General features: G+C 45.4%; 2 protein-coding genes across 3 annotated transcripts in view; one reads left to right on the top strand and one right to left on the bottom strand.

Annotated features, from left to right (window-relative positions):
• Positions 1-8,405, bottom strand: part of USP46 (ubiquitin specific peptidase 46) — a 69,393-nt gene extending 60,988 nt beyond the window's left edge. Inside the window, exon 1 of one of the 2 annotated variants that reach the window (XM_024131929.3) lies at positions 8,243-8,405. In XM_024131929.3, the coding sequence (XP_023987697.1) occupies positions 8,243-8,278 (36 nt within the window). In that variant the 5' untranslated portion in view covers positions 8,279-8,405. The remainder of the gene's footprint in view (positions 1-8,242) is intronic. The other variant, XM_024131930.3, reaches the window with a different exon arrangement.
• LOC114486652 (serine/arginine repetitive matrix protein 1-like) overlaps positions 8,340-14,358 on the top strand; it is a 21,856-nt gene continuing 15,837 nt past the window's right edge. The window contains exons 1-4 of the mRNA XM_028492555.2: positions 8,340-9,044; positions 9,924-10,019; positions 11,383-11,447; positions 14,059-14,174. Coding sequence (XP_028348356.1) covers positions 8,340-9,044; positions 9,924-10,019; positions 11,383-11,447; positions 14,059-14,174 — 982 coding nt within the window. The remainder of the gene's footprint in view (positions 9,045-9,923; positions 10,020-11,382; positions 11,448-14,058; positions 14,175-14,358) is intronic.

Here is a 14,358-nt window from a genome sequence, read left to right as displayed (position 1 = left end):
CCCAGCCGCCCCGCGGCACGTGGGATCTTCCCGGACCGGGGCGCGAACCCGTGTCCCTTGCATCGGCAGGCGGACTCTCAACCACTGCGCCACCAGGGAAGCCCGAGGCTGAATTTTTAATAAAAGAATGCACCTGTGGGCACAATTCTTTTGTACACCAAAGAACCACTCAAGTACATTTTTTAAGTTAATGTTACTCATATTTTTAAAACCATACGTGTCTGTGTTCAATAAGGTGACATTCATCATACTCTGAAAATTAAAATAAAGCACAGGGAATGTTTTCTAAATACTTGAGATTTTAATTCCACAAGTACATTCAAGCAGATCCTGATAAAAACTGGTTTCCTGCACAGTGTATCTAACCTGAAGGACAAAGAAATGTACCTCAGGAAGAAGAACATAACTTCAGTTGCCTTTCTAAAAGAACTTCAAAAAGCAACTGGGTAAACAAAGCTCCACAGGTCCAGCCTTGCTGCTATTCTCACCGGAAGAGGCCCCAGACACGATTTTCACCAAAGCCAAATTCGATTAAACAAGGCATGAACGATGTAACTTGAACTGAGGCCTGGCTAGCACAGTAAAAGATCCCAAATTTCCTCTCAACACTCAAGACTATCTTCTCCATTCTAGCCTATAATCCTTTTGCTACATTTTCCCCACCTTGTTATCATGTCCTCAGCCTCTATCTTCCATTCCATCCTTATCTTGCTCGACTTTTTCTTTGGTCTCCCTGATGCTCCCCTTCATTTTCCTTTTCCCTACATGCAGACAAAACCAACACCGCAATCCTGACTTTCAAGCCCTGGAAAACTGCTCTGGAGCCCCCGGATTTAAAACAACCCAGGGCTTCCCTGGTGGTGCAGTGGTTAAGAATCCGCCTGCCAATGCAGGGGTTCGAGTCCTGGTCCGGGAAGATCCCACATGCTATGGAGTATCTAAGCCCGTGTGCCACAACTACTGAGCCCGAGCACCGCAGCTACTGAAGCCTGTACACCTAGAGCCCGTGCTCCGCAACAAGAGAAGCCACCGCAAAGAGAAGCCCGCGCACCGCAACGAAGAGTAGCCCCCGCTCTCGGCAACTAGAGAAAGCCTGCGCGCAGCAACGAAGACCCAACGCAGCCAATAAATAAATAAATAAATAAAATTTAAAATAATAATAATAAAACAACCCAGCGCAGGGACTTCTCTCGAGGTCCAGTGGTTAGGACTCGGCGTTCCCACCGCCAGGAGCCCAGGTTCAATCCCTGGTCAGGGAACTAAGATCCCACAAGCTGTGCGGTGCGGCTGAAAAGGAAAAAAGAGAAAAACGAAAACAAAAACAGCACAAAGGGTGGTGGAGGGGGGGATAAATTAGGAGTTTGGGATTAACATACACATACTACCGCATATAAAATAGATCACCAAGAAGGACCTACTGTGTAGCACAGGGAACTCTACTCAATATCTTGTAACAACCTATAATGGAAAAGAATCTAAAAAACAATATATATATGTGTGTGTATAACTGAATCATTTTGCTGTACACCTGAAACTGACACAACATTGTAAATCAACTATATCTCAATAAAAAGGTTTTTTTAATAAAATTAAAAAATAAAAACAAACCAGCAGGAATAAAGGGAGAGAGTGGCATGGACATATATACACTACCAAATGTAAAATAGATAGCTAGTGGGAAGCAGCCGCATAGCACAGGGAGATCAGCTCGGTGCTTTGTGACCACCTAGAGGGGTGGGATAGGGAGGGTGGGAGGGAGACAGACGCAAGACGGAGGGGATATGGGGATATATGTATGTGTATAGCTGATTCACTTTGTTATATAGCAGAAACTAACACACCATTGTAAAGCAGTTATACTCCAATAAAGATGTTAAAAAAATTAATAATAAAAGAAAGAAAAAAACAACCACCCAGCAAAATAAACACATGAAAAGATGTTCAGCCTCACTAGAAAACAAGAAATTGCTAATTTTAAACCACAAAGATATCATTTCACACCCATCAGACTGGCAAAACGTTAAGTCTAACAATATTGAGTGTCTGCAAGCATGTGGAGCAACTGAAACTCCCAAACCTGCTGTGGCTGGAATGCAAATTGGAGAGAAATGAGGCAATACATTAGAGTCAAAGATGCCCATTTCCTTTGACCCAGCCATTTCCCTTCTAGGTATGCACCACAGAGAAACTCTAAACAGATGCACAGGGAGACAGGTTCAAAACTGTCATGGCACACACACAAAATTCCAAATCCAACAATAAAATGAATAAATCTATTGTAGCACATTCATGTGATGGAATATTATACAGCAGTTAAAATAACCCAGAATTACATGTATTTGCATGGATAAACCTCAAAATCGTTATTTAAACAAAAGCAAACTGAGAAGGAATTGTTCAGCATTACAAACATGAGGAAGCAATACTCAAATCTGGTTTATGAATACCTACATATCGAGTAAAGGTATAAAAACATGTGATAAACACCAAATTCAGAACAGTGGTCATTGTCTGGTGGGAAGGGAATGAGATGGGGAAAGGTTCACTTGTATTTGTAATATTTTATTTCTTCACAGGATGGAAGATGCTGGGTGTTCACTCTTATCAGTCTCCATATTTTTCTGTATGCCTGAAATTTATCACCACCTAGAAAAAGGGTCCCAAGTCTGAGCTACTTGAAAGCATCTGGGGGTTCTGAGAGTGGAATCAGAACTTGATGGGGGACTTCCCTGGGGGTCCGGTGGCTGAGACTCCGCGCTCCCAACGCAGGGGGCCCGGCTTCGATCCCTGATCAGGGAACTAGATCCCGCATGCCGCAACCAAGACCAGGAGCAGACAAATAAATAATTTTTTTTTTTTTAAAAAAAGAACTTGATGGGCAGGAGGCAGGTTGAACCTACAAATGGAAAGCTCAGAGAACCAACAGGGTTCCCCTCTCACTCTTCAAACTACCCATGGCAAATAATCATTCTCAGAACTGTGGTAAAATTCCATGTAGAGGACTTAAGACGTCCCCAAAATTCGAAGCCACAATCCCAGAACAGAAATATTCCAAAAAGCCTTTAGTGCCGGGGTTGGTTGCAGACACAGAATTTATTTGCCTCAAGAAACGTTTTTGCTGGTTCATTTTGGGGTGGCCTATTCTCTTAAAAGATCAGCAAGGCCTTTCAAACCCTTAGACTAGCATTTGGTTCCACCACAACTGAAGGTTTATTGTAAGAAGTTACATTAAAATATTTAGGCCAGAAAAGTTAACTAGACTAAAAGACACCATTTTTTTACATCTCTCCAATCGACTTGCTTTGGGCTGGCTCCGTGGGTAGGCCAGAGATAAAACCACCAAGAGTTATCTTTCTGATGATACCACAGAATTAAATACCATCATAAAACCTCAACTCATTCAAACCAACTAGACAGACTGGGGCAGGGGGGAGAGGGAGGGGGAAGATGTGAACTAGACAATCTTCTCTTAATTGCTCAAGAGAATCAAAACTGAAAATTACTTTCAGTTACAACCCAAACACACTAAAATTCCATATTAATGAAAAATAAATAAATAGGTTTTATTGTTTGGGTGAACTGGAACACACATAGTTGATATCCAGAAAGTGGTATCACATTAATTCTAAGTAAATATTGTCATTCAGCTTTGTTTTCCCTTACGATTCCAAGAAAAACAAAGAGGAATCTGTAGACCTAATTGTCAGGTCCTAACCCAACACAAACTCCTCCATATTAGATCTGAGAGGCCAGAAGAACAGAATTTTTCTTTAAACATTAACCCATGCCACCTCAGGCTGCAATTTCTAAATCTGACAAGTATCAGTGGAGACGCTCACACATGACCTTAACCTCTCCGAGCTGATATATTAAACTCAGCTTACGATTTCCAATGATCTTTGACGACGGGAAGGAGTAACAGTAATAGAGGAAGAAGCAAGTTATCTCTTCCAAATTTTGAGATTTACATATTTTTAAATAACTTAAAAAAATTTTTTCAACTATTCTCAAAACACTTGCCTCAAATAAGTAACTGACTTACCAACGTAAAGTGATCTCTATAAAAATCCTCTAGCTTTGTTACAAATGTTTACTAATTTTACTTCCCCTTCATATCAAGGTGACTTCATCTATTTACAAGAATTCAAATCTGGCACTCATAGTGGTGTCCAATAATATCCTGGGGTTGTTCAATGAATGCTGAAATGGTAATATCTGGTAAATTCAACACAGTTTTAAACAAAGTAGTTAGCCACTCAAATAAAGACTCCAGAAACTACTACTCACTAAGAAGTTTCTGACAACCAAAAATATATATATCAGTTTTACAAGCTGAGGAAAAAAACTAAGGTCCCAAGAAATATAAGTTTGTCCAGAGGCACCATTAGACTCAGGCTTAGCTGGAGAGACACCCAATGGCACAGATTCCAGTTCTAAGTTATGCGGATTATAATCATGTCCTCATATAAAATAAAAAAAATAGCCAAACTTGAGTCAAATGCAAATTATATTACAGAAACATCCTGCTGTGTTCATCAGTCCACTGAATCGCTTCCGAGATTTTGTTCAACCTTTCTTCCTGTGGATACCACAGTGTATTGAAATTGTTTCATCTTTACCAATGTTTTACCCACAAGATAAGAAACCACTGAGCTCCTTGGGGACAGGGGCTCACCTCATTCAATTAAGTACCTGCTCATAATATGTGCCAACACTACTATAAAGGTCCTCAACAGATGGCCATTTTCAGGAACAAAATGTAATCTATTTGACACACAGCATTTCTTCCATGGCACATCTTACAGTGCTAGTAACAAGTGAAATTAAGATTTGAGGATTTAGGCCAATTCGCATCAGTACAAGTCACATTTCTAGAGGGCACATTTGGTTTCTCCTAACAAATGCTTCCTCTTTAGAAATTTCCTCAGGCTCTTCAAACAGAAAATCTACCCCCAAAAAAACCTTCCATTTGTAGGGCCATAAAAATATGTAGGAAGTTAAATCCATTGGTCTGGACAAAAATCAGAGGATTATCAACAAGGAACATTTCCTTATGCTTGGTGGCAGCTAGTACATTTTAAAAATTACAACACACCAGCCAAACAAGCTTTACTATCTCTGAACCAGACACGCTGTGTGGCTAAGCTGACAAGCCCTAAGCAAGCTGATCAAGAATCACTATGGCAGGAATTCACACGAAGTGAAATTAAAACAAATGGGAACTCGCATTAAACTGTCAATGGACTATAAAACTTCAGTGGGGTAGGGGACAAGTGGAGGGATGTGAATATTTTCCACAACCCCTGTATCTAAAACTGGCACAAGAAGTGTGGGGAAAAGAGAAGGTGTTTATTTTTCAATCACACAAAGGATTTGCTACAAGGTTTTTCCTGCTCTGCTGGGTCCTTTCTTGTCGGCTGGATGAAACAAATCCACTTCTCAATGCTAGGTCTTGGTTTGTACAAGTCTTACCTAGAAGGATGATGTCTTTTAAAACTCTTTCTGGACACACATCAGCCTGTTTAAAATATGCCAAATGACCTGCTTAAAAAAAAAAAAAAACAACTGCCACTCGTTCTTACTACGACTCAGACCAGCTGGGACCAAATGGAGCTGGGAGTGGGAAGAGCCCCAGGGAGAAATGAAACAGTGAGGAGAGACCCATAGAAAACCTACCTGGAAACAATTCATCATCAAGTGAAGAATCTAAAGAGAGGTCCAATGAAAATGTATGATTGATCAAGTGAAAAGACAGCAGTCTCCTCATCACGGAGCCTCCTCTGTGGGAAGCAAGACTGGGAGGGGCCAGGATGACCTGAGCAGCCTTTTATAAGGGGCGGAGTTAAGGATTCCCATCCCAGCCTCCCTATACTGCAGTCAGCTTGGTTTGCATAAATGCACATGTGGGTTATCGTAGTGGCTGCTTCCATCAGGTACAAGAAGACATCAAACCCATTGTCCTTTAAACCATTGAAGATGACATAATAATGAGAAAGATGATGTTGATAACAACTAACACTCAATGAGTACTTGCTACATACTAGGCTCAGTAACTCATTTAATACAACAGTCCCATGAGGTAGGAACCATTATCATCCCCTTCTTATAGATAAGGAAAGTAGTAGAGAGAGCAACTTGTTCAAGGACAAAAAGCTAGTATATGTTAGAAGAAGGTCAATGAACCCAGGAAGTCTGACTTTAGAGCCCAAGCTCTTCATATCACTTACTCCAGGCACAGTGTCCATATAGAAACTAGAAACGTAAGACTCCCTAGTTATGAATTATTGGTTCCTCACCTCACCTGGGTGATGACCCTAAATTTGGTGCCTTTTTAGGGACTCCATATGAGGTGCCAACTTTCCAGACACAGTGCTAGCCTGCTCCTCTCATGTCCTCCCCGCAGCTTGCCTCCCTGGCCAAGTTTTACTGGAAACAGGTTGTGACATTCTACTCAGGTGTGCCAAGAAGCCCCAACTGCATTGAGGGCCAAAAAAAAAAAAACAAAGCAGGGGACTGACTTCATCTTGGGACATGCTAGCTCTCAAGTTTCCAGCCTGCTTCAATACAGAGAGGTGTCGCCACACACAAGCAGGACAGGAACACCATCAAGAACTTCACTGCCCTGTAAGCCCGAGGCCACCCCAGCAGGCACGAAAGAGTATTGGAGATGCTCTGGTTTCAGAGTTCCCCTCAGGAGCTGGTCTTAGCAGACAGAGAGACAGAGAGGAAAGGCATCATCTTTTCACTGCACCAAGCAACATTAATGCCACTCGACAGGAAGGAGCAGGAGACCTGTCTCTGTGTGGAGAAGGAAGGAAGAGAGGAAATGGAAACGTGCCAGGAGCCACTCACCACATCTGGTCCTGCACCAATACCTTTGCAGCTATTACTCTGGGAAGGCCCAGCATCTGCTCTGCCGACCACAGCGGTAGCCACGTCCAACGGTGCTGAAAACTGAAGCCGGCACCAGTGGGTCTTGATTCCACCCCTGAGCTAACACATGGCTCCTTAATGCTCCTTTCCCATGTGTTAATCTTGCAACAGAATGTGGGACAGAAGATTCATAAAGCTGGGTGATGGGGGAAGGGCAGCCAGATCACCTTACTCCCAGGCTTCTCAATCAAGCCTCCTCAGATTCCCTTTAGTGGCCTGTATTATTAGCTTCAAGGGAGGTTCCCCCAAACTGGCATTAAAAGAGCATGTGTTCCATTCAGCTGGGGGGAAGGGAGACTTGATGCGGGGCGGGGGAACCCTGGAGAGCCAAGGCAAAGCACACACTCTCTCATCCTGCACAGGAAGGCAATGCCTTACTCCAGGGGGCGAGCTGTGCTCTCCAAGACTCTGACAAGTAGAGGTACCGGCAGGATGCACCCTGGGGACCCAAGGGCTGGAGGTTGTTCCTGCAGAAAATGAAAACGAAGGGAAGGCAATGGGAGAAACCCAAGTTAAAGTGATCACCACGTCATGGATCCAGTCCAAATCGGAGCCCAGCAAGGTCCCCTTGCTGTGTCCACGCCCACCAGTCTGTGCTTGGGTCTACAGTGGATCAGGCAGGATAATCCTGGAGACCAACTCCACGGCCCCAGCCGGCCCCACCCTTAGGGCCTCTAATTGTTACTGCCTTATAACCTTGTCCCCCTTTCACAGATGGGAAAACTGAGGCATCCAAAGCAAATGCCGTGCTTTCCTAAACCAGGTAGAAGTTCACTTCCCTAACCACAATTTTGCACTTTTTTACAGCTCTATCACATTTCAGATTTCACCAGGTACACCTATTGCCTCTGCAAAGTGAATCTTAAATACAGTTTAAGGAGTGAACTCAAAAATGAGATGAGGGCGGTCAGGGAGTCCGGCAGGGCTTTATCTGTGGCGAGGACAGGATGGGTGCTCCCCCTCCCACCAGCTTCTCCTCCAACCCGGTCCCCCGGGACGTCCGGGTTCTGCCTTCCCCCACCCCAAGACGTTTCCACCGCAACCCGAGGGCGGAGGCGCAGTGGCTCGGCCCGGGGACCAGCAAGCGGGGTCCCCGGTCCCGGGGCCGAGAAGGGGGCGGGGGACTCGGGGCCGCGACCGGCCCGCCCAGCCCGGTGGCCGGGAACTTCTGGCGGCGCCGCGCCGCCCCCGCCGCCCCCACCCCCACCGGCCGCCGGGCGGGCGTGCGGCTCGGGTTTCCCTTTCTTCGCCTCGCCGCGCCTGGGGCGCGACCCCCGAGGCGGCGGCGGCGGCGGCGGCGGCCACTCACCATATTACAGATGGAGGCGATGTTTCGGACAGTCATTAGTCTAAAGGTTACAGCGATCCCGCACCGCCATCTTTATAAGGTGAAAACAGGACCGGCCATGGTGAAGCGCTCGCGGGGAGGCCGGGCGCGGCGGCGGCAGCGGCGGCGGCGGCGGCGGCGGCGAGGCGGCCTGGGGTCCGGCTTTCAGTTTGGCTGGGAGAGGGAGGCCGGGAGGGAGGATAGGAGGAGGGGAGGGCGGGGAAGGCGGGAGGCGGGAGGGAGAGCGGAGGGGCGGGGAGTGGCGGAGCGAGGGAGCCTGGGCCGCGGCCGGCGGCGCCGGGAGGAGGGGCGGCCCGAGCGCCGCGTGCAGCCCGCGCCCCGAGAGCTGCCGCCGCGCGCCCGGTCCCGACCCAGCCCCGACCCGGCCCCGGCCCGGGTCCCCGCGGCTCCTCCTCCCTCCTCCGCCCGCCCGCGCCCCCGGCCACCCCGGCTCGGCCTTTTTTCTTTTTCTCTTCTGATGTCCTGCTTCACTCTGAACGGGTTGGAATGCGCGGCCAGGCCCTCGCTCGCGCGGCTGCCGCAGGTCCCCCGCGCGGACCCCGACGCGTCGGCGGCCTCCTCCGGCCCGCGGCACCGCCCGGGAAGCAGGGACCGCGCCCGCGTGGGGTGTCGGCCGGCGGAAGGGGCTGCCCTCGGGCCGGGGAAGCGGGGCACGTCGCCGGGGACAGGGGGCCGCTTTCGGTCTTCATTTGTTCTTCTTTCCTGCCGCGCGGCCCCCAGCAGCCCCGGGTTTTTATGTTTGGGCGAGTGGAGGAGGCAAGGGGTAAGGGTGACTATATCCAACCTTTCGTTTCTCCCCGGGTCTCCAGCCAAATGGCACCCGCGGGGACCCAAGAAGTAAATGAGGTCAGGACACCGGAGTGTCCAGAGCCCTGGCCAGCCGCGGGCCGGCTGCCTGATCGAGGGCGCCGGGAGGGGACAGGAATCTGGGTCTGAGGGGAAGCCAGCCACGGCGCGCTCGGGCAGTTTGTGACATTAGCAGGTACAAAGGGAAAGTCTCGGTTCTGGACAAGGACTAGGGACGGTCCAAGGACCGATTTGAATCTAGAAAGAACGAAAACCAAACTTTTCCACGTCTTCTAGAAATACCTACCTCTCTTGGGGGCACCCAACCTCTTTAGGTTTTGAGAAGGGTCATTGTATCGGCTTATACACATTTCCTGCATAAAAGGTCGTGGGTTTTGACTCAAAGCGCGAATCCACACCATTTAGCAGATATGTTCCTGTGAAGTGGAGGAGCCCGATTCCGAAGGTGTGAAACAATTGTCCTACAAGGTTGCAACTCTGTTTTCAACAGAGAAGTTGTACAAGCGCAATGCGTGATAATTCTTAAACCAATATATTTAATGACAAATCGAATTAGAGGAGAAGTTAATATAATTGAAGATAGCTTTTAACTAACCGAGAGGAACATACTGGGAAAATAGCACGCTTCCTGTCCTCCATTATCTATTTAGTGTTAGGCATTGTAAGATTTGAGAACCATCGATTGCTAACATCCTTAGGACCTGGGATGGAAATAAGACAAACAACAGCGACTAAAGTTTCCTTGGGGTCATCTTGGCTGTGTATATTTAATGGATTTAAGGAATAAATTACTGCTTATGTTAAGTCATTCTGTCTACATCTTATTTCCAAACAGATCCTGAGGATGAGGATAGCTCGCTTTGATTTTTTACCGTGGTCAGTCATGATGCTCTTGACATTCATAATCTTCAGGCACCAACATAATCATCAGGTAATAGATGCTATTATAATCGCCTTTTGTAGATCAGTAAAAGAAGGCTTAGGGTATCAAGTATCCTACCTCAATCATGTTCCCCAAATGTTACAACTGAAGTTGGTGTGCTAATCTGGCTGAGCACCTTAAAGAGAGGAGAAGGCAGCAAAACACCCAACCTATGGCCAGTTGGGTAACTGACACCTGGAAAGGTTTAAATACTTGAGGAAAGTCATAAAACAAGTTCAGGAGCAACCTCAAGGCTAAAACTCAGGCCTTGGGACTCAATTTCACAGACATTCCACTATGAAGGCATTAATCCAAAACCTTAAATGATATGGAAATTTTATACCATAATAGAGTTCAGTATTTCTGCCAACATTGGCATAATGGATGGCAAAGTCCACAGGATTGAAAATGCCATTGACATAATGAAAATTGAACATCACTCGATTACTGAGTGCTACATTAGCAAGGCATCCTTTGCATGCCTTTTAACAGCCTAAAGCCTAAAACTGAAGTGTTCGATATAGACAAACATCCAGATTGAAACTCAGGCAGTGAATTACAAACACAGCAAATCAATTGAACACAGCAGATCTTGTCAGACTCATGAATAATTAAATACATTTTTACACTACTACAAGGTTGGTATTCACAGATCTAAATTGGAAAAGGCATCAGTTGAAGAAGAATAATTGTAACCTCAGCCTTGTTCAGGGAGGAAACATTACTTGGAGGTGGTAAGAGGTAAAATGATGAAAATGTTGACAAGCTAATGAGAGAACTTTGAAGAAAAGTGTTCCACATATAGGGGCCAGCTGGTATAAAGGTATAGAGTCAAAACTGGGAAAAGTGGGCAAATGGAGAGATGGAACATAGGCTAGCACTAAACAGATGAAGGCACATGATCCAGGCCTGGCCGATGAGAGCACCTCATGGCCCAGCCACAATGATTGGTTCAGCTAGGAGGATATAATATAAACTGAGCCAGTGAGAGTTGGCCCTGGGTCTTTGGGGAAAGAAGTGCTCCCCTTCCTGAGTTTGCTGAGCTGATATGATAAAATCTAGAGCTGCCGTCTTTCCACTTCCTGAGAATGAAGAAAAATAAACCTGAGAAATGTAAAAGAGATCCTAACGATACCATTTATCCTGTGGCTGCCAGGTCTGTTTCCTGGACTCTTCAGCAACTCAAGGTGGTAAAGTCCTTGTTTTCTTTGGTAGTTCAAATTGAGTGTCTGCTGCTCACAATTGAAACAATTCTAATACACCATTGTCTCCCTATGTCCAAAATTCATTAGGTTCACTCTGAATTCATGGTGTTTCCTTTTCCTCTCTTCTCTACCCACTCCATGGATTTTTCCGGGTCTTCCTCCTCTAGATCTGCCTCCTCCATGATGCTGTCCAAGATTGCTTCCTACCACCACCAATGAACTATATCCAGGTGTTTCCATGCTCACCCTTCTGTCGTTACCAGTTTTGTGTCAGTGCCCCCTGCTGCTTCCCCTCTTTGCTTAGTTAACACTACTCAGCCTTCAGATGACTTGAGACAAGATGGGATGCCTTTGTCATATGTTCTTACAGCACCATCAGTCTTCCCTTCATGGACCTTATGTTTGTGAATATGCTTATGCCATCTAGCACACAGCATGGAGGCAGTAGAATGGGTGGTTAAAAAATGAATCCTGGATCCAGACTCTCTGGACTAGGTGTATGATCTTGGGCAAGTGTCTTAACTTCTCTATGAGGAAATTTCTGTATCCATAAAAAGAAGAGGCCCCTTCATAGAGTGTTATTATATAGAGTACAAAAAATATGCCTGACATGCACTAACCACTACATAAGTGACACTGCTATTATTATTGTGCATGTGATTGATTGATTGCGTGCTTCTCACCCCTCATTAGATGTGAAGTGAGAGAGAGGTCTGTTTTTGCTCACCATTTTACACCTAAGAAGGACTCAGTGCCTTGTCTGTAAGAGCAGCCAAGAAATCAGATATTAAATATTTGGACAGTTGCCTCTCTCCAAGTGGCCTGGAAGCTCCTGGAGGGAAGGAACCTTGTCTTGTGCATTTAAAAAAAATCTCATCCGGTCTCAGGCACTGTGCCTGGCACATTCGTTCCTTTCCTTTTTTTCCTCATTGCCAAATAGGTTATTGCAGCTCATGTGAGATGCAAGTGCTAGTAAACATTTGGCTGTCTCAGGGGAAAACATTTTCCTGACTGTACTGGTTTCTGAGGTTTATATTTCAGTTCTGTGAGGAACTTTAGGACAGCCTTTTCCCTTTTTCATCATGTATCAACAAATCCTGAAGACATGCTTTGGGCCAGATGCTGTGTGAGGCGCCGGTGGTCCGAGGATAAGAGAATGCAGTCACAGCACTCGCATTGCTCAATTTCTAAGATGAAACTGTTTATGAATGTCTTCACTACTTTTTGCATGCACTTAGTATAAAATAAGGATAAGCTAACTTTGGAGTGAGTTCCTACAACGGGGAAACTGCATCTAAAATCATGCGTGTATTTATGCGTGGTTAAGATTCCCTAAGTCTTTGAAACAATTGGCTTATTTTGAAGTGCCGGTTGAAATGCCATTGAAGGACTCTTAAGCTAGGTTGGAACATGATTAGATTTCTATTTGTTAATACATTTTGATTAACTGAAAGAAGCGATGACTCTAGCTGGCTACTGTGTGGGGAAAGAGGGTTGAAGGAGAGCAAAAGGGCTCTAGGGGAGGCCAGTGAGAAATCTGTGGAGAGGGAGTCCCGGAGCTGCTGGGAGCCTGGGTTTAGGTAAGGAATAGCAATGGAAAGGGGAGAAGCAGGTAGATCAAAGACATTTTTTTGGAGGTAGTTAGCTAAATTTGGTGATTTACTGGGATGAGGGACAAGGATAAGTCAAAGATGAGACCCAAGTTTCTGACTAGAATGAAAAGGAATGTCATTTTTTATAATCGGGAATGCTGGAGGAGAAGGTGCAGGTGTAGGTGGTTGAGAAGAAGTGAACTTGGTTTCAGAGGTGTTGAGTTGGAGATAACCATGAAAGACCTGAAAAGTTATAGCAGGTACCACTGGGGCTCAGAAGAGATGTCTGGACTGGAGATAAACCTAAAGGTAATTAATATATAGAAGATAACAGAGGACATGTGGTTATGGATGAAATTGCCTAGGAAGAGTTTTGCCAAGGAGGTTTTCTTTTTTTATGAACTTATTTATTTATTTATTTTTGGCTGCATTGGGTCTTCGTTGCTGCGTGCAGGCTCCAGAGCGCAGGCTCAGTAGTTGTGGCGTGCAGGCTTAGTTGCTCCGCGGCAGGTGGGATCTTCCCAGACCAGGGCTCAAAACCGTGTCCCCTGCATTGGCAGGCGGATTCTGTCACTGTAACACAGGGAAGCCCTGCCAAGGAGTTTTGACTGAGAATAGATAAAGGGATAGTCAGAAAGAGCTCCACCATGCAAGATCAGATGGAGGAAGAGCAGCCAAAGAAAACTAACACAGTGCTGCTAACGTGGTAGAAGAAAAGCAAACATACATGCAACATCGCAAACTCCAGAGTATTTTAAGATGGGAGGAGGTAGTCAAAAGTATCAAATACAGCTAAGAGATCAAAGAAGATGATTAATAATAGTAACAATGTTCAAAACTTTAACATGCATTTAACATGCATTTAATCCTTCTGACAGCCCTATGAGGAAGGCATATATATAATCCTCATGTTAGAGAAAACTGAAGCGCAGAGTTTAAGTAACTTGCCCAGATTCATTTAAGCATTATTTCACCAGAACCTATTACTCAAAAATTCTTTGAATTCTATCAAAGGCAGTTTGCATGGAACAGTTAGGATACTGGATATTAGATAATCCGTATTGGAATGGATTAATAAATAAGAGGGAGGTGAGAAAACAGACTAAAGGTGTTCGGCTTTCAAGGGAAGAAGAGATAGGGAACTAGACAATTGAAGAGCTCAAAATTACCTTCTTGGAATGGGTCTCTGTCTGGTTTGCAAGCACCTCCTTTAAATCAAATATTTATATCACTCTCCCTTCATGCTTCCAGGCCTGCAGCCTCACCCTCTGATGATTATTCTTCCTTCTATTTCAAGTCCACTCACTCCTCAAAACTCCGTTCAAAGCTCACTTCCAGAGGAAGACTTCCCAGTTTCACCTTTCTTGGTAGGTTTTTATCACAGGTCACTTTTGACGTTTCTTTAAGATTTTTTTTTTTTTTTGATGTGGACCTTTTTTTTTTTTTTTTTTTTTTTTGTTTTTTGTTTTTTGTTTTTTGTTTTTTGTTTTTCGGTATGCAGGCCTCTCACTGTTGTGGCCTCTCCCGTTGCGGAGCGCAGGCTCCCGGCGC

The sequence above is a fragment of the Physeter macrocephalus genome, chromosome 7 (genome assembly GCF_002837175.3).
Source record: "Physeter macrocephalus isolate SW-GA chromosome 7, ASM283717v5, whole genome shotgun sequence".
Lineage (NCBI taxonomy): Eukaryota > Metazoa > Chordata > Mammalia > Artiodactyla > Physeteridae > Physeter > Physeter macrocephalus.
The sequence above is the reverse complement of the archived record's forward strand: the minus strand, read 5'-3'. Positions and strand labels throughout refer to the sequence as shown.